Source organism: Pelophylax lessonae (genome assembly GCF_965119305.1).
Source record: "Pelophylax lessonae genome assembly, chromosome: 9".
Taxonomy (NCBI): domain Eukaryota; kingdom Metazoa; phylum Chordata; class Amphibia; order Anura; family Ranidae; genus Pelophylax; species Pelophylax lessonae.
In genome coordinates this window covers 213,387,678-213,407,388 of record NC_138776.1, presented here as the reverse complement: position 1 = coordinate 213,407,388, position 19,711 = coordinate 213,387,678, and the positions used below count along the sequence as shown (strand labels likewise).

Below are 19,711 nucleotides of genomic sequence, written 5' to 3'. Positions count from 1 at the left end.
TTGGGGGTTGTCTCATTGTTGCACATCTAGTGCACCTGTTGTTAATTTCATCAACACCAAAGTAGCTGAAACCGATTAATAAAATTCATGACAAATGTCCCCATACATGTATAATACTATCTCTCACCCACAGGTGGTTTAGTGAGCTTTTGATGTTGTGTACTTAAAGATGGCTGCATCATATCCAATTGACCATGTGGTTTTGGGGAGAAGTGCAACTATGTGTTGCTGAACTCACTCACAAAATGACCTGTGAGTCATCAAGAGGAATGATTACATCCTGTGGGTGGTCTCTGGTATACAGGGCTATAAAAAGAGTCCATAGCATGAGGAATGATCTGTTTTTTGGAGCTGTGGAAAGACCAAGCATGCAGCCAGGATTTCTTATTGTCCTGTTCTTCCAGCTATCCAGTGTAAGCTGTTGACATTAAACTACCAGAGCTAAGTATTATTTGATATTTTGGGATATTGGGAATAGAAGTGTATGTTTAAGTCGTGGTATTTTGTGTAATGTTTATGGTAAATTTTATGCTTAAAAAGCTTTATGTATTTTAATGTCCAGTAAAGTTTTGTTTTATGATTTTTATCAAAACTGATCTTGGTGTGTCTGTTCATTTTAAATATTCACTAGATATTTCAGTGGCTGTCCAGTATACCTTCATTATAGGTTTGTTGTTCCCACCTTTGTTACAACTGGCGTAGTCAGCAGGATACTGCATGGTCACTAAATATAGAATATTTGGATAAAATATTGTGTTATAGAGGGTATATGAGGATTATTCATTAAATTGCTGCAGTTTAGTGAATAAGCCTTTAGGCACAGTCACTTTGAGCCAGGACAATACATAGAGATTGTGATTGTTGTCTCTATTTTTGCATTTGTGTTCCCCCTGAAAGTAGAGATGCATACTCTGTTTAAAAAAAAGCAAGAGAGTGGGAGGGAAGGAATCAGCTTCTAAGTATGAAGTGATTCCAACATGGGTCTGTTCTGGGTACTGGAAACCCATTGCAGAGGAATTGATTAAATATGCTTCTCCAATCTATCCAGCCCTAGGTACTGAGCTTGGCACGCAGGCTTTGCATTTAGATTTGAGCGTATATTCTAAGAAGAAGCAGAAAGCCGCTGCCACTACTGGGTGGTTAGTCATGCAGGCCCTTTGCCGCGAGGTGCAATGAAGCACTTGAGAAAGAGTTGCAGGAAGTGAAAGATATGTTGGTTTCGACCAAAGAGTGTATGCAAAGTAATGCATGTCGTGTGGTTGCCCTAGAGGCGAAGTGTACAAGTCTAGTGGTAAGAAAAATTTACTGAAGGAGATCAAAGAAAGGCAGAAAACCAGTGCCTGCAAGTAAAGTGAGAGCGATGATTGCGGATCCCACATGGAATCTGGAAGACAAGCTCCAGTCTTCAGATGCGTATGTGTCTTGTTCTGATGATAGTGATGATCTGGATGAGTGCCAGGCACATCCAATAATCACACAACAGAGAAAAAGGAAAACAAATCGAGAGAATGTTTTACAGGATAGTGCTCGTGATGAACTGAATGAAGTGGTAAAGGGGTATACCCAAATTGATGTCACAGAGCTGGAAAAAGTGTATAAACAGAATGAGGGTGAGAATGTTGGTGAGTGGTTATTATGGCTTTGGGATGGGGGCACTGACAGTTTGGTATTGAATGCGAGAGAAGAAATTGGTATGGACAGCTGGCACTGCACCCACAGATCAAGCAGGTTTTATGAAGGGTTAGAGAGATTGTAGGTCCTTTTCTGTTGCTTGATATGGTGCAACATGCCATATTGTTGGTATTTCCATCTCATATCGACATTGAGCCCACGTACCCTTGGTCAAAGCTAAAGGACACCATTACATGTGATAGAATTATGGGTTGTGTGGTGGGATTAAGATTAGACAGTTGGGAAGGCCCAGACATGGAGCAATTTACAGCCAGCATGCATTCTCGATTTTTGAAAGCTGCACCACAGTTTATGAGGGCTTTTCTATTATCTTTGTTAGGTGGATTTGGAAATAGTGGAAAGGTGCACCAGCTTATATCATTGTTAACTGAAATTGGGAAGCTAGAGGCAGAGTCTAAACTGAGCAAAGTTGTGTTTGCTGCCAACAGGGTGGGGGAGGAGGTTGGACAAGCACAGCTAGGAAAGCAGGGACAGTTTAGGGTTAAAAGAAGGTTGAAAGTGACACGTGGGCAGATGTGGTATGATTTGGCCTAGATCGATGGACAGGATACACATTGTCAAACGCCCACAAAAAGGAGCTGTATGCATCAGTTCTCATGACAACGTAATTCCTGCTTTAAAATTGGGACAATCACACTGTACAGCTGCTTGGTTGAAGGGGTATGGTAAGGACTAGAATTGAGCAATGGCTGTTGATGACTCCAGTCTGGTAATTACAACAGTTCATATGACCCCCCATGGTCCAATCAAACTGATTAATTTTCCCTTTCTGTCTAACCTCTTGGATGCATGCTTTAACAGGGTTCCAGAGGATAGTTATAATGTTCTTCCGGGGGGGGGGGGGGGGGCTACCAATGGCTACCAACTAGCTGGGAATGAGAATGTTACCTTGGGTCCATTGTCCCTGCAATAAGGCGAAGAGAGATTTTTCCAGGGGAGTTGATCAGAGACAAAGGATGGAGCTCATTTATCAGAACACATGAGGGTAATTCAGGAGTTCTTATCCCTAACTGGGGAGTATATTGGTCATTGAACCGGATAGATGCCTTAAAATACCTAATGGATGGAGCCCTAAATGCCACGGTGGACTCTATTTTAAAGCTATCCCAGGAACAAGTGCAAATAAGAGCCATGGCTCTTCAGAACAGATTGGCATTGGATTATGTTCTGGTGTCAAAAGGGAATGTATGTGCCTTAGTCGGGACTGAGTGCTGCACATATATTGTGAATAATTATGGGACAATAACTCATGATTTGTCAAGGATAAATAAAGTCAGAGAGTTGGTCCGTAATCAAGCAGACAACAGACCTTGTGGGTGGCCGGGTATATTAGGAATCACAATAATGCAATGGGCAGTGGTATTAATTATATGTGTTAGTTTATACTTTTGTGTTATGTGTGTGATGTGTATAGGGAAAAAGGCATTGAAGAAAGCTAGGCCCCTACGAGAAGTAGAAATGTATGCATTGTAATTATTACCTATGTATGTGATCAACAGGTGGATTGTATCAGTTGTGGGTATTTTTTAACTGAAATCATGACAAATGTCCTCATACATGTGTAATACTACCTCTCACCCACAGGTGGTTTAGTGAGCTTTTGATGCCGTGTATTTAAAGATGGCTGCCGCATATCCAATTGACCATGTGGTTGTGGGGGGGAGTGCAACCATGTGTTGCTGAGTCTGACCTCACTCACAAAATGACCTGTGAGTGGTCAAGAGGAATGATTACATCTTGTGGGTGGTCTCTGGTATACAGGACTATAAAAAGAGCCCATAGCATGAGCAATAGTCTGTTTTTTGGAGCTGTGGAAATACCAAGCATGCTGCCAGGATTTCTTATTGTCCTGTTCCTCCAGTTATCCAGTGTAAGCTGTTGACATTCAACTACCAGAGCTAAGTATTATTTGATATTTCGGGATATTGGGAATAGGAGTGTATGTTTAACCACTTGCCGATCTCCCACAGTATATTTACTGCGGCAGTCAGCCCCTCCTGGGCGAGCAAAGTAGTACTACTGCAGGGGGCGAGCGCGCGCCGCCGGAGGCGCGCTCCCACCCCCCCTCGTTCCCCTGCATCCCCCAGCGTGTGACCGGCGGCTCCGATGTCCACTGGTCACTTGCGATCTCCTGCTGGAGAGGGAGAAAGGCAGGTGGCTGATGTAAACAAAGCCGCCTGTCATTCTCCCTGGTGTAACTGCAGAGATCATACGATCCTGCTATGTAGGATCTTATGTCTCTGTGGTTACATCACAAGCCATGCCCCTTTACAGTTAGAATCACGCCCCTAGGGACACACTTAACCCCTTGATCACTAATACAGTTAACCCCTTCCCTGCCAGTGTAATTTTTACAGTAACAGTGCATATGTATAGCACTTATTACTGTAGTAATGTCACTGGTACCCCCAAAAGTGTCAAAAATGTCAGTCAAGGGTCCGATCTGTCCACCGCAATGTCGCAGTCCCGCAAAAAAAATAAAATCGCAGATCGCCGCCATTAAAAAAAACAACAGTAAAAATGACATAAATCTTTCCCTTAGTTAGTAAACGCAATAACTTTTGCGCAAACCAATCAAAATACACTTACTGCGATTTCCTTTACCAAAAATATGTAGCAGAAAACAAATTGGCCTAAAATGTTAAAAAAATTTTTACATTTTTTGGGGGGGAATTTCATATAAAAAAATGGGAAAATATTGTTTTTTTTTTCAAAATTTACGCTATTTTTTTGTTTATAGCGCAAAAAATAAAAATCGCACAGGTGATCAAATACCCCCAAAAGAAAGCTCTGTTTGAGGAAAAAAAAAGGACGTCAATTTCATTTGTGTACAGCGTTGCACGTCCGCGCAATTGTCCGTTAAAGTCACGCAGTGCCGAATCGCAAAATTGGCCCTGGTCTTTGAGCAGGAAAATCCTCCGGGCTTAAGTGGTTAAGTCGTGGTATTTTGCGGTAATGTTTTGGGTAAATTTTATTTGCAAGAAGCTTTATGCATTTTGATGTCTAGTAAAGTTTTGTTTTATGCTTTTTATCAAAACTGCTCTTGGTGTGTCTGTTCATTTTAAATATTCACTAGATATTTCAGTGGCTGCCCAGTATACCTTCATTATAAATGTTGTTGTTCCCACCTTTGTTATGGAAGCTAATACTTTGAGTTGCCAAGCCACAGCCAAGAAACCTTAAGGATTTAGAAAAGATCTGTAAAGAAGAGTGGACAAAATCCCTTCTGAGATGTGTGCAAACCTGGTCATCAACTAATAGAAACATCTTACCAACACGCTTACCAAAAAGGTTTTCTCTACCAAGTACTAGGTCATGTTTTGCTTGGGGATCAAATATTTATTTTACTCACTGAATTGCAGCCTAATTTATAGCATTTGTTTTATGTTTTTTTTTCTGGATTTTTGATTGATATTCTGTCTCTTTTATTTAAAATACATGTAGCACCCTCCCAGGTAGGTGCTAGAGAGAGTATAGTTTTGGATCTTTTTTGCTTACCAGAAAGATTGCCAGGTAAATCTATATCGTTCTCTGCCTACCAGACAGCAGGATCTGCTAGTGAGGTCTGCAAATGGTGCTCAGGTGCACTACATTATCTTCAGGACACTCTCTAGCATCCCCTTTACTGACACCCATCCACTGACTCTTCTAGCTGAAGGAATGGCCCCCCTAAGGACAGGCCCCTTGACACAGATCCTTTTCGGTTTCTCCCTTTCAGTCAGCTCTGCAGGATCTCTGGGTTTAGTTCCTCTCTAACTCTTAGACCCTGAGGTCGACCACCTGAGATCGTATGGCAACTTCTACAGAGGAGGGGCAGCCCTCTGGGACCCTGCCTACCAGAGAGCAGGATCTGCTAGTGAGGACACTCAGTTTGTCTGAACTGTTTAACAATGGTCCGATAGGGAGGCATATTGGACAGTGGGAGGAAACCTGACAAATGAATGCACAGGCATTTAGTACAGCCCTGGTGATTGGCAGAGGAAAGTGCCTCGTGCATGCTGGGATATTGTAAAAAAAGCCAAGAGCACATGTGCTCGGGGTCTTTCAGCTGGAGAGCAGGGTCCCAGAGGGCTGCCCCTCCTCTGTAGAAGTTGCCATATGGTCTCAGGTGGTCGACCTGAGGGTCTAAGAGTTAGAGAGGAACTAAACCCAGAGATCTTGCAGAGCTGACTGAAAGGGAGACACCAGAAAAGGTCTGTGTCAAGGGGCCTGTCCTTAGGGGGGCCATTCCTTCAGCTAGAAGAGTCAGTGGATGGGTGTCAGTAAAGGGGATGCTAGAGAGTGTCCTGAAGATAATGTAGTGCATCAAGTCTGTTGCTGGAGAGAGAGCAAAACAACCCTTTCCATACAAGTGGCAGTGTGGTTGAAGCAGTGTAACTGCTTCTACAGGTAAACTGGTGAGGCCAAATAAGAGTTGTCCTTATCAAATGTAAATATTTATAATTGGAGTATCCTACTATTCCCTTCTCCCATTCAAGTTCCACAATAAATACCAAAAACCAAAACCCCCGGACTGTTTATTGAGTAACGAGTAAGGATGGATGTGTTAACTGTCCCTAGTTGACTGTCTGCAGGTAATCAGAAGAGACCCAAGAAGTCTTTACACAGCCAGCCCAGGGGAACAGTGCTACATGCACCTAGGATACAAATGATAGATCCTTTATTTCTTTGTAAGTGGGCAAAAAAAGGGGATCAAATAATTATTTTCCCCACTGTATATACTGTATATCTATATATAAACACACACACATTGTACATACATACACCCCCCCTCCACAGCTTTCCCTTTCCTGGCTGCAATTCACAGTCCTGACTGAGCTTCCACTGTGTCAATGTACAGTTAGGCAATGTACAGTTAGGTGGAGGAGTGGGTACTTGGTCTCATCTAAATGCCTTGATCTACCAGGATGCCATGGCACCCTGGTTGAGAAAGTCTGCTTTAGGCAAAGCAGGTGGAGTTTTCGTAAGTTAAGATGAAGCTTCTAAATTTGGCTAATGGGTATTGAGCTGGATCTCTCTTGGGCACATCTTATTCCATTAGAGGTCAGACCACACTCCCAGAATGCCTGCAATTTAGCAATGTTGGTACTTTAGACACCTTTTATTATCTGACAGATTTATTTCAAGCACAACAAGGCAAGCTCATGTTGGGAAGAAAGCTTTTTTTTCTTGGCCTAAATATGTTAAGCTATAACATACTGAGAAAAGGAAATCCCCTACCCGTTATACAAATGTATGTGTGTATAGAATTGCTACTTTTTCACAGAAGAATAAATGAGAATTTACCCTTAAGGAATCTAGAACAACTTTACCTCGAACAAGTTTTCTTAAAGTCAAATATTATTTTTGTGTGCTTGATTGAAGTAAGTCTTTGGTGTGGGTGGAAGACCGTGCTGGACTTATGGCCCAACCAATAGGTTATGGGTGACAATCTGAATAATGAGTATGGTGGGAATCGGTTAAGGGGTATTTGCCCCCCAAAAAGTAGGCAATGGCTGTGTGCTTGAGATCTTTGGGCTGTTACTTTGTTGATACAAACTCAATGTCTCTTCAGCTGGAGCAAACTTAAGAGCTCCCGGTAACAGACGATCCTCTCAGTGTTTTTTTTCCAGAACTTTATTGACGATGATAAAAATAACAGATGTAGCCAAGGCATTTGGGAGAAACCCCCCCCCCCCCTCTTTTTCTTCACTGCTAGTAAGGTACCCAAGGGATAAACATTCAATATCAGATGCATGTGAAGAAAGAAATCTGTAAGAAACATCTCTATATAAATATACCTAAATGCATATACCACAATTATAAACAAGCGAACAAGGCTTTTTATGTAAAGAAATCATGAACATATGCTAAAAGTTATATATACCAGATCATGAAAATAGTTCGAAACAAAAAATGGAATAACGATCAAAATCCTAATAAAAATAATAACGTAATAACGTCAATAATAATAACAATAAAAATTGTAACAATGATACAAGTAAGAATAAAAATAATATAGATGGAAAAAATGCAGCAGTGCCTATATACTAAATGGTTAAAACAATAATGGTGGAACCTCTAATATGTAAAAAACAATAACCTAGTTTATATCCAAAAATTATAAAAACTATGTAGCGCCAAAGGATAAATACATTAAATATACACAATCAGTGTCAATTAACAAAACATCTGTGTCTGTAAATGAATAAATACATATAAAGATCTATCACAATCAAAGTGCAAGTGCTCTTAAATTATGTGAAAACAATTCAGGTGATAAAAACTATTTCGGTGAATAAAACAATTGTTAGGATAAAGGAATAATATCACAATAGGTGCTCATGCAAATGAATGGTCACACATATGCATACAATAGTGAATGTGAAAGTAAAAATAAAAATAGGCGCACCAGAGTCCATAAAAGTGGGTGATGATCTTCTAAACTGTGTAGGTATCAAAGGACCAAGTGCTGGTGCTTGAATAACTAAAAAGTGCCTTGGTGCATAAATGATAATGCTGGCTGCTCACCTCCTGGTTTGGCTCACAAGTTATAATGAGCCAAACCCACTTTGTGCTAATAGGTATGGATAGGTAGCCTTTTCTGCCTCCCCCCCCCGAACGGGGCTTCTCTTCACACGGGACACCGCGCAACACCCGCAACCGGAAATTCCGATTGATTGTACACAGCTGGAGGCAATCAGTGGGTCCTGCATACCCAATATCCACCGGAAACCCGGCGATTGTTCGGAGAGAGGCAGAGCGGCAGTCTGCCTATGTAAACAAGGCAGATTGCTGTTCTGCTAGTAATAAAGATGGGAATATTGTGTTTCTGCTAAGCAGGAACACGGATCTTTGTCTTCCTACAGTGCAACCATCCCCCACACAGTTAGTAATCACTCCCAGGGAACACATTTAATCCTTTGATTGCCCCTGCCAGTGTAATTTGTACAGTGACAGTGCATTATTTTAGCAATGATCACTGTATTAGTGTCACTGGTCCCCAAAAAGTGTTACTTAGCGTCATATTTGTCCGCCGCAATGTCATAGTCCCCCTAAAAATCGCTGATCGCTGCCATTACTAGTGAAAAAAATAAAAAGTTCATAAATCTATCCTATAGTTTGTTCATGATGCAGTTTAGAACAGACGGTCTGGAAAGCTTTCCTTTTTTTCGCCACTTTGACCGAATAGTCGGCAAAGATCAGGATTTTTGTTCCATCGATTTGAAAGGATTTGGTTTGTCTGAATCTTTGAAGTATGGCTGATTTGTCGGCGTAGTTCAGGTATTTGGCTATGATCGAGCATGGTGCCGTCCGATCCGAGGAGTATAGCCCCATGCGGTGTCCCGTTCTACTATACAAATACCTTGCAGGCCCAGGGCCTCAGGGATTCTTTTACCGCAGAGGTCAGGGATAGCGGAGGGTGACATAGATTCCGGTACCCCTATGAACTGTAAATTGTTCCGTCTCGCTCTATTTTCAAGGTCCTCAATTTTTTGAAGGATAAATTGATTAGTTTTCTCCTGAGCTTGTTTTGAGGTGTGGGATTGATATATCTCATCCTCAATGTTGGATATGCGGTTTCTGGGGGTGCCACGGGCTGGAACGAGGCTTTAGGCCGGTTTTAAATGTGGTTTTAGTGTCCTGCCACAGGAGCCGAGAAGGACGCGACTACAGCATTTGAACCGTAAGTGTATCGTATAGTTTGTAGATGCGATAACATTTGTGCAAACCAATCAATACAAACATGTAGCAGAATACATATTGGCCTAAATTGATGAAGAAATTCGATTTTTTACATTTTTTTTATTGGATGTGTATTATAGCAGAAAGTAAAAAATATTGTTTTTTTTTTTTTTCAAAATTGTTGACCTTTTTTTTGTTTACAGCGCAAAAAATAAAAACCACAGAGGTGATCAAATACAACCAAAAGAAAGCTCTATTTGTGAGAAAAAAGGACATCGATTTTATTTGGGTAAAGTCTAGCACGACCGTGCAATTGTCAGTTAAAGCAATGCAGTGCAGTATCGCAAAAAATGGCCTGGTCAGGAAGGGGGTAAAACCATCCAGAGCTGAAGTGGTTAAAAAAAGATTAAGAACACATGTTAAAGTGATTGAAAAGTCTCAATTTTTTTCAATAAAAATACCAAACTTACCTCATTTGTGCAGTTGGTTTTGCACAGAGCAGCTTGGATCCTCCTCTTCTCTGGTCCCTCTTTGGCTCTCCCTCCCTTTGAGTGCCCCCACAGCAAGCAGCTTGCTATGAGGGAACCCAACCGGAGTCACAGCTCCCTGTATCTATTCAAACATGAAGCTGCGATTCGGACCCGTCTCCTCTCTCCGCCTCATTAGCTAACTGATGGACAGAAGCAGGAGCCAATGGCGCTGCTACTGTGTCTTAGCCAATGAGGACAGCTGAGACAGTTGTGGACTTCTCTGGATAGAGAGGGGGCTAACTAATTTTATTTATTTTTTTTTAATTTTGTATATCCTTGTCCACTTTCTTTTTGCTGTATTTTGGGGTGTGTGCAGGCATTATTTACATTTTATTAACACCAAACTTCATGATTATCTGGCCAGCTTTGTTGTTTATGACTAGGTTTTACACGTTTAAGCTTAAGATTTGGCCTCTATCACTTCCCATTATATTTGGTCTCTAACAAAATGTCCCTGGGTTCGTTACAATTCCCATTAACATAGTATGGTAAATAAGTAGAAAGATATCTATGTGACTCCTTCTCGTGAGGAGGTCACGCGACTGGTGATGAAACGCATCGAGCAGAGCCTGTGACCTCATCACACCATCCAAGAAGGGCTGGTTGTTAGCTTGGTATACTGTTTGCTGTGTCCTTCGAGTCTTAAAGGGGAAATGTGTTAGAACCCTGACATGTTATGTATCTATGTGCACATATTTTAGCGCCCTGTTTAATGTGAGTGTTCCTAATATTTTTCAATACAATTTAGAACTTTTAGTTTAATGATGGCCTTTTTTTTACCTCTTTTGGGCCAAATTGAAATATGGAAGAGAGGTGATTCCATTATTACCATGATCATAGCAGAGGAGTCCTTTGAACATTTAGAAAATACTTTGCCATGGGATAAGACTCCTGTAAGGGAAAGGAGCATTGGGACCTGTGAATAGGTCTGAAAGCAAGGTGAGGGCATATATTAAAAGGTGGTGGACCACGTGGTATTTTTGAAGTTGCTGCACACTGAGGATTCTAATTACCACTGTACACTTGTTTTGCTTCATTTACTTCATTTACTTGAAGTTGTTGAACTTTATTCAAGAAGTGTCACATACTAAGTGATTAATTACTGGGAAGGGGTTTCCACCACTATTGCTAATGTATGTTTATGTGTTTTTTTCTAATGTTTGTTTTGCTACTGTTCACTAAAAAAAAAGGTTTTATTAATATTACATTGCATGTTTGTGCAGTTGTAAATTGATGGTATTTACACATTTGGATTGAGGAGGTTGTCACCAGTGTTGCATGTGGATGTATATTTGCTAATTTTGTGAGGATATTTATATTTATTTGATTTGTACTAGTTGTTCAAATGTATTTTGGTCATATAAACTAGGTTCATTGTGGGGTTCCACCATCATAGTTTTAACCATTTAGTATAGGCAGCGCTGCTTTTTTTAATCTATATTTTCATTTAGGTGTGGGAAAATACAACAGTGCTCAGCTGCAAGCCTTACATCCTATTAATTTCACATACATCTAGTAGTGTGGTGATTACCCATTTACCATTGTTCTTAGAATAAAAATAAAATTAAAAATTAAAAAAGAAAAGATGATAAATGGTGGATCTCTGTGAAAAAATGATGCTGCTGCGTAGGCGTAGCCCACAAACAGCCAATCTGTTTTTTAAATGTGACAGCATGTGGGGGGGGGGGGGAAGATCCCCTGCCCGCTGTCTATAAGGATGTACCATGTTACAAAAGGGGAACTTTTCTTTTAAAGATATATGGGCCTCAAGAGAGGGAAGGGCTAAGAAGGGAAGGTAAGGTTGAATACTTTGGTCAAGAATGGCATAAGTGCAGCACTGAAGCACTTGTAAAAATTGGTGGTAAAGTTGGTGGGATCCAGGCTCTTCCCTGCAGGAGAGGCTTTAAATCAATGAGCTAATTCAGTTTTTGAGAAAGCATAATTGGGAGCCTGCTTGAAGTCTACATTGAGGGTCAGTGGGACTATTTCAGTAATATAATCTAGTAGGGTTGTTTAGAGATGTTCACCGGAATATTGTAGAATTATCCATTAGGGATGTTCGAAATTCTGCCCAATTCTGAACTTTTTGCGGTAAAAGTTTGGAATTCGGGTCACTGGAAATGCCCAAAATGCAATGGGACAGGAAGTGGGCCCGTGATTGGCCCAGAAACGTCAGTAAAAGCCAATGAGGGGGCAGGAGTCTGCTAGGAACGTGATTGGAGTGACTACGGGGACCAGAGGCTAATCAGGAGTGAATACGCCCCCCAGTATATAACATAGCCCCGCCTAACCTCTAACACTATAATACAGAAGCTTTGGAAGAGACTGGAAGCATTTGTGTTTCTCCTGCTGTGTTAAACAGGGTTTGCTGCATAGACGATTGCTTGTAAAGCTCCAGATCAGCAGAAGAGCAGTCAGCTTACAGAAAGATTGTCAGTGTAGTTAGAAATACAGCGATTGTGCTGTTTGAGTTAGAAAAAAAAAAAAAATTTAAAGGGACAGTGTCAGTTAGAAATGATCTTCTGCTGTATGGAGCTGTTCTTTTAGTGTGAGGAAAGGGATATGCAGTGTAGTTAGGGTACTATATACCACTATAGTTAGATTCAATAATCTAGTTTTTGTAGGGATAGTTGTTAGTGTCAGGGTTCCGTCTAGTGAGCATGTTGCACTGCTGATATATCTACAGCAGGTATACGTGCTTGCTAGTCAGCTATTGTGCAAAATACATTTCACGACTTTGGGTCGCATAGCAGTGTGCGTTTTGCAGGTGAATTTTACTGCGCAGAGTTGCCAAAGCCTCAGTGACAACTTAACGGCTGTTCTTGTTGTAAGCGTTAAGTCCACTGCAAAAGGCTTTGCTACTCTGCGTCACACACATCTGCTTTATTTAGCGACAACTTTGGGTCGCATAGCAGGGTGCGTTTTGCAGGTGAATTTCACCGCGCAGAGTTGCCAAAGCCTCAGTGACAACTTAATGGCTGTTCTTGCTGTAAGCGCTAAGTCCACTGCAAAAGGCTTTGCTACTCTGCGTCACACACATCTGCTTTATTTAGCGACAACTTTGGGTCGCATAGCAGTGTGCATTTTGCAGGTGATTTTCACATCGCACAGTTGATAACGTTTACAACAAGAACAGGCATTAACTTGTCACTGAGGCTTTATCAACTGTGCGATGCGAAAATCACCTGCAAGACACACACTGCTATGCGACCCAAATTTGTCCCTAAATAAAGCAGATGTGTGTGACGCAGAGCATTTATTAGGTTTTAGGGCTTCAAAATGGTGTTTTTTGATTCCCGAAGTTCGGGTCCCATTGATTTCAATGGGGTCCGGGAATCCGACCGAACTTTCAGGAAATTCGGGTGTTCTGGTCGAACCGAACTTTTCAAAAGTTCGATCATCCCTATTATCCATATAAATCTTTGAAGCTGGTGGTGAGTTTGAGTGGCAGGTTTAGGGTAGCATCATTGGTAGTTCTAGTAGAGGATACATAGGTTGTATTAGATTGTGTGTTTGTGTGCATTCTGCTTCCTTGCAGTCTACCACATTTGTCTTCGAGTAAATACAGTTTTTAGTGTATTTGGTCCTGCTGTCTTTTATATGAATGATCATAGAGGGTAAGTAATTACATATGTTCTCATGAATGAGAGTTCTACCATAGTTTAGTAAGATGTGAATTATTCGAGAGTCTTTAATTTATAGAGTTTGTTCAGGAAAATGGTGCTTTTTCTGTGTGATTCTGAGGAAGAGGAGGTATAGTTGTTGGTGTGGTTGCCCAGAAAATTGAGGATTGTGTTTGTAATATCATGGGTTCCTGGACGACTCCTTGGTTTATGAGTAGGGTATGCCCAAGCAAAGGGGAATGGTCTGATCAGGTTGCTAAGTTAATGTTTACAGATGGGCTTCATGCCAGTGTGTGGTTACTGCCCTTACTGCCCTTTAGGGTGAAGAGTTCTCCAAACATCAACTAATTGCAAACTATGTACAGTATTTGTTTATTGAAAGCGTTTCGTTTGTTAAAAGAATCTGAGTAAGTATCAATTCTGGGGTCAAGGGTGATGTTAACGTTCTCTCCAAGTAGGACTGAGGAATAAAAAAAAAAATCAGGAAGATGCTGTTTTTGGGTTTCGGTTTAAGATGTTAAGAGATGCATTAATTTACACTTTGATCCAAATGGAGATCTTTGCGGTTGGTGTTCTTATGTGTGGAAGGGGAAACTGTAGCAGGGTGTAAGCTAGGTCCTGCCTGGGGTTTCCAGGTTGTGTTGGGTATAGCATGTAGGTGCCAAACTTGGAGGAGGAGGCGGGTTGAGAAGATCAAGTAGTGGTATATAAATACCCAGTGTGGAAGACAATGGTAATATGCATATCAATGATTCAAAGAATTCTAGAAGAATGGTCAGAACTCTGGCAACTGAAATTTAATGTGGATAAGTGCAAGATAATGCACCTGGGGCGTAAAAACCCAAGGGCAGAATATAGAATATTTGACACAGTCCTGACCTCAGTATCTGAGGAAAGGGATTTAGGAGTAATTATTTCAGAAGACTTAAAGGTGGGAAGACAATGTAATAGAGCAGCACGAAATGCCAGCAGAATGTTTGGATGTATAGGGAGAGGTATAAGCAGTAGAAAGAGAGAAGTGCTTATGCCGCTGTACAGAACACTGGTGAGACCTCACTTGGAGTATTGTGCGCAGTACTGGAGGCCATATCTCCAGAAGGATATAGATACTCTAGAGAGAGTTCAGAGAAGAGCTACTAAACTAGTACATGGATTGCAGGAAAGGTTTAAGGACCTTAACATGTATAGCTTGGAAGAAAGAAGAGACAGAGGGGATATGATAGAAACTTTTAAATACATAAAGGGAATCAACTCGGTAAAGGAGGAGAGCATATTTAAAAGAAGAAAAACTACCACAAGAGGACACATTTTTAAATTAGAGGGGCAAAGGTTTAAAAGTAATATGAGGAAGTATTACTTTACTGAGAGAGTAGTGGATGCATGGAATAACCTTCCTGCAGAAGTGGTAGCTGCAAATACAGTGAAGGAGTTTAAACATGCATGGGATAGGCATAAGGCTCTCCTTCATATAAGATAGGGCCAGGGACTATTCATAGGATTCAGATATATTGGGCAGACTAGATGGGCCAAATGGTTCTTATCTGCCGACACAATCACCAAGGTTGATTGGTAATGATTAAGCGATCTTAGAATCGTGAAACGCGTTTACCTGTCCTGTGTCTATGTGAAGCACTGTATGTATTATATCCTATGGGGGATTAAACACTTCATTCTTCAATTTCCTCTGAGTGCGGTCACATTTTCTTTGAATCATTGGACCTTTGGATGATGGATCCGAATTGCACCGGAGCACCTTTCCTCACCTGAGCAGCTCTCTTCCTCCTATCTACATTAATATGCATATCACACATATACATTAAACTGCTGAAGCACAATAACTACTTAGAGGAGAAAGGGAATGTAAACAGCATCAATACCATGACATTTAGACATATGCCTATTAACGTTTACATTCCAGCTACTGAATAAACAATTATGGATCTGAACAATAAGTGAGAGGCATCAATGAAATGATACGGGTGCATCTCACCTGTATCATTTCAAGGTGCATCTCATCTGTATCATTATCAAGTTAATGTATTTAAGTAATCAATTCAAAAAGTTAAACTCGTACAGTATATTTTATATAGATTGGGTACACACAGAGAGATATATTTCAAGCATTTCTTTATGTTAATTTTGATGATTTTGGCTTACAGCTAGTGATAACCCAAAATTCAGTATCTCAAATAATTTGAATATTACATAAGACTAATAAAAAAAGGATTTTTAATAACAGAAATGTTGGCTTACTGAAAACTATGTCCATATACAGTATAGCATCCACTCAATACTGGGTCAGGGGATCTTTTGCATTAATTACTGCATCAATGCGGCATGGCATGGAGGCAATCAGCCTGCAGAACTGCTAAAGTGTTATGGAAGCCCAGGTTTCCCTGATAGCGGCTTTCATCTCATCTGCATTGTTGGGTCTGGTGTCTCTCATCTTCCTCTTGACAATACCCTACAGATTCTCTATGGGGTTTAGGTCAGGCGAGTTTGCTGGCCAATCAAGCACAGTGATAGCATGATCATTAAACCAGGTATTGGCACCTGCCCACACTGCCAAAAGTACCAAGTCCTGCTATAAAAACAGCATCTCTATAAAACTGGACCTCATGCAACTTGGATTCTGTGCCTTTCCACTCTTCCTCCAGACTCTGAGACCTCGATTTTCAAATGAAATGCAAAATTTTCCACAGTCCGTGATGTCTGGATTAAAGGCATTTAGCTTGCTTCCATACATGCTGTCACTGCACACATATGTTTTTAAGCAATCTCTCCTCTCCCAGTTATTCTCAGTTTTTTCTAAAAGTTGGTAAAGAGAGAGGGCTGGAGATCAAAGAACATATAAAAGTTGCATTGTAGATCATACACAGGCAGATGTTTGAAAAACGTAATGGGAATTTTACTTACAATAACCTTCAGTTGTATGAATGGTGAATAATGTTGGTGCCACTATTTCTGGTCTATGATCTATAGTTTTATTTGCAGGGCTTTTTTCAGCTGGAATTGATGGAACTCAGTTCCTCCATCTTTGGCTCAGGCCCTCTGCTCCCTGCTCACCACTATCACTTGTAAACACTGGGGTCCGACTTCTGTGTTTACAAGTGACAGCTTGTTTCCCAACGGCTTTCATAGATCTTATCTCCTGAGTGGCTCCCATTGAGTGCAGGATGGGGACAAGGGAGATGCAGGTCCCCGGGGTGCAGTGGGGATGTTGACACTCCTACTGGATGATCTCCCTGCAAATGAGAGAGGCGGAGCCACTCACAGTGTGCGGAGAGGTACTAGAGAAGAAAATGGGTGAAAGTGAGATGTGGATGGGGGTGGATGTGGGATGCAGAGGTAAGCAGCTGTGGAAGAAAGCTGAGCTCAGCACTCTATGTGTAGCGTACCCCTGAACTCTGCACTCTGTGTTTAGCGCACTCTGGAACTCTACACATAGAGCACCCCTGAACTCTGCACTCTGTGTTTAGCGCACTCTGGAACTCTACACATAGAGCACCCCTGAACTCTGCACTCTGTGTTTAGCACACTCCGGAACTCTGCACATAGAGCACCCCTGAACTCTGCACTCTGTGTTTAGCACACTCCGGAACTCTGCACATAGAGCACCCCTGAACTCTGCACTCTGTGTTTAGTACACTCCGGAACTCTGCACATAGAGCACCCTGAACTCTGCACTCTGTGTTTAGTACACTCCGGAACTCTGCACATAGAGTACCCGGAACTCTGCACTCTGTGTTTAGCACACTCCGGAACTCTGCACATAGAGCACCCCTGAACTCTGCACTCTGTGTTTAGCACACTCCGGAACTCTGCACATAGAGCACCCCTGAACTCTGCACTCTGTGTTTAGCACACTCCGGAACTCTGCACATAGAGCACCCCTGAACTCTGCACTCTGTGTTTAGTACACTCCGGAACTCTGCACATAGAGCACCCGGAACTCTGCACTCTGTGTTTAGTACACTCCGGAATTCTGCACATAGAGCACCCCTGAACTCTGCACTCTGTGTTTAGTACACTCCGGAACTCTGCACATAGAGCACCCCTGAGCTCTGCACTCTGTGTTTAGTACACTCTGGAACTCTGCACATAGAGCACCCCTGAACTCTGCACTCTGTGTTTAGCACACTCCAGAATGCTGCACATAGAGCACCCCTGAACTTTGCACTCTGTGTGTAACCCCACCAAACTCTGCACTCTGTACATATTGCACTCCTGGTATTTAAAGCGGAGTTCCACCCTAGTTATACATTTTTTTATAAAAATACCCCCGGGACAGTCAGGGCTAGCACATTCCACAATGGCTAGCCTCTGATCTGTCCCGGGTTGCACTTACCTTTCAGGAGAAATACTTACCTTGAAATTGTCTTCTCCAGCGCTGCCATCTCGGGTGTGGGCAGCTTGAAGCCAGCGCGATCCTCTTCCGCGTCCTCTTCGGTCCTCTTCCTCCTTCTTCGGTCCCACGATGCACTGCACCGGCCCCGACGTCACTTCTGGGTCGCGCGCGTCATCTCTCCACAGCTTCTGGGCATGCCCAGAAGCTGTTTAGAAGGGAATGACGTCGGGGCCGGTGCAGGCGCAATGATTCCTGGGAGCGATGACGTTCAGCTCCCAGGAATCATTGCAAAAGCCAGGAAGTGACGAATCGCCGTGGCCGCCGAGGGGAGGAAGAAGGAAGTAAGGTGAGTATATTTTCTCTAAAAGGTAAGTGAAAAAAAAAAAAAATTGCGATTATCCATTTGTTTTTCAGGTGACCCGGAGCGAGAAGATGGAGGTAAGTATAAATTTCGGGTGGAACTCCGCTTTAATGCCCCTTTAAGACCCTCCCACTGGTATTGAAATTTGACCATACCCACAATTTGATGCAGTTTGGAGGGTGTATGTGTGGGAGGGAGGGGGTTTTGGGGGGGGGGGGTGGGTCGTGATTGAGTTCCTGCACTTATTTCCTGAAAAAAAAAGCCCTGTTTATTTGTATTACCTTATACACAATGACATTTATTTTTCCTGGTTATTATTTTTTTTATAACTGATATTGCAGAGTTGGAAAAGCTATGTTTTACCTTTCATTAGAGTCTCTCGAGCTCTGGCCCATTCTGATCTTCCATCAGACGTCAATAATCCAATTGGTGGGAGTCTCTCATCTTCATTTTCTGCCATCCTAACTATTTTCCTGAGCTGAGTGAATAGATCCCCTTCACTGAGACGGCGAAAGTTGATGACAACATCTAATACAAAGAACTGCAAAACAGATGACAAATGCATAAGTTGTATGACAAGTCATGACAGTTTTGTAATGTCAATTTGCCAAATGCAATTATTCAGTGGCTGTGACACTAAAATTATAAATATGAAAATGTTTCTGTTTTAGTAGTTTTATCTAGCAAATCATAATAATAGTAATTGATAATACCGATAAAATATATAGACTACAAGTTGTATATCCTTCTTTACTGTTTAGTGACCAAGCATATCTACAAGCCAAGTATAGTTAAAGTGATACTAAAGGTGTATATATATATATATATATATGTATATATAGCATGTCATACACACCTTCTCTCTGCAATTGCTTTGCACAGAGTAGCCCCAATCCTCCTCTTTTTGGCATCCCCTGGCAGTCTGGGCTGCCTTCATCCCCTTTGGTGAGTGCCCCCAATAGCAAACCTCTTGCTATGGGGGCACTCAAGCAGGCTCGCTCCCAAAGCACTCTCCTGTGAATGAACATTGTCCATTCACACACAGAGCACGGCTCGGCCCTGCCCCCCGCTCTCCCCTTATTGTCTCACTGGCTGTGATTGACAGCAGCAGGAGCCAATGAGGAGAGAGATACCCAAAAGAGCCACTGCTCTCATACACATCGCTGGATCGAGATGGGGCTCAGGTGAGTAAAGGAGGGGGCTGAGGGAGCTGAAGTCAGAAAGTTTTTTACCTTAATGCGTAGAATGGTTATCAGAAAAAATAGAGGTGAATCTATCTTGTGGGGATCCAAGACAGCAATACAAACAGTTTTTCTAAGGCTCGGTTCACATATGTGAATCAGATGCATTTTTAACTGCATCAGATTTACATAACATGTAATCTGGAGTTGCTTTCAATGGAGCCAGGGCACACATGTCTGGATGGCCATGGTTTGTTTTTGAAGAGTCCTGTCTGATTTTGGGTTCAGGTGCAAATTCAAGTAAAAATTCA

At 41.8% G+C, this 19,711-nt stretch overlaps 1 protein-coding gene across 1 annotated transcript in view; it reads right to left on the bottom strand.

Annotated features, from left to right (window-relative positions):
• The window catches only part of CHAT (choline O-acetyltransferase), a 193,304-nt gene that overhangs the window by 73,511 nt on the left and 100,082 nt on the right, over positions 1-19,711 (bottom strand). Inside the window, exon 7 of the mRNA XM_082267579.1 lies at positions 18,583-18,760. Within this exon, the coding sequence (XP_082123705.1) occupies positions 18,583-18,760 (178 nt within the window). The remainder of the gene's footprint in view (positions 1-18,582; positions 18,761-19,711) is intronic.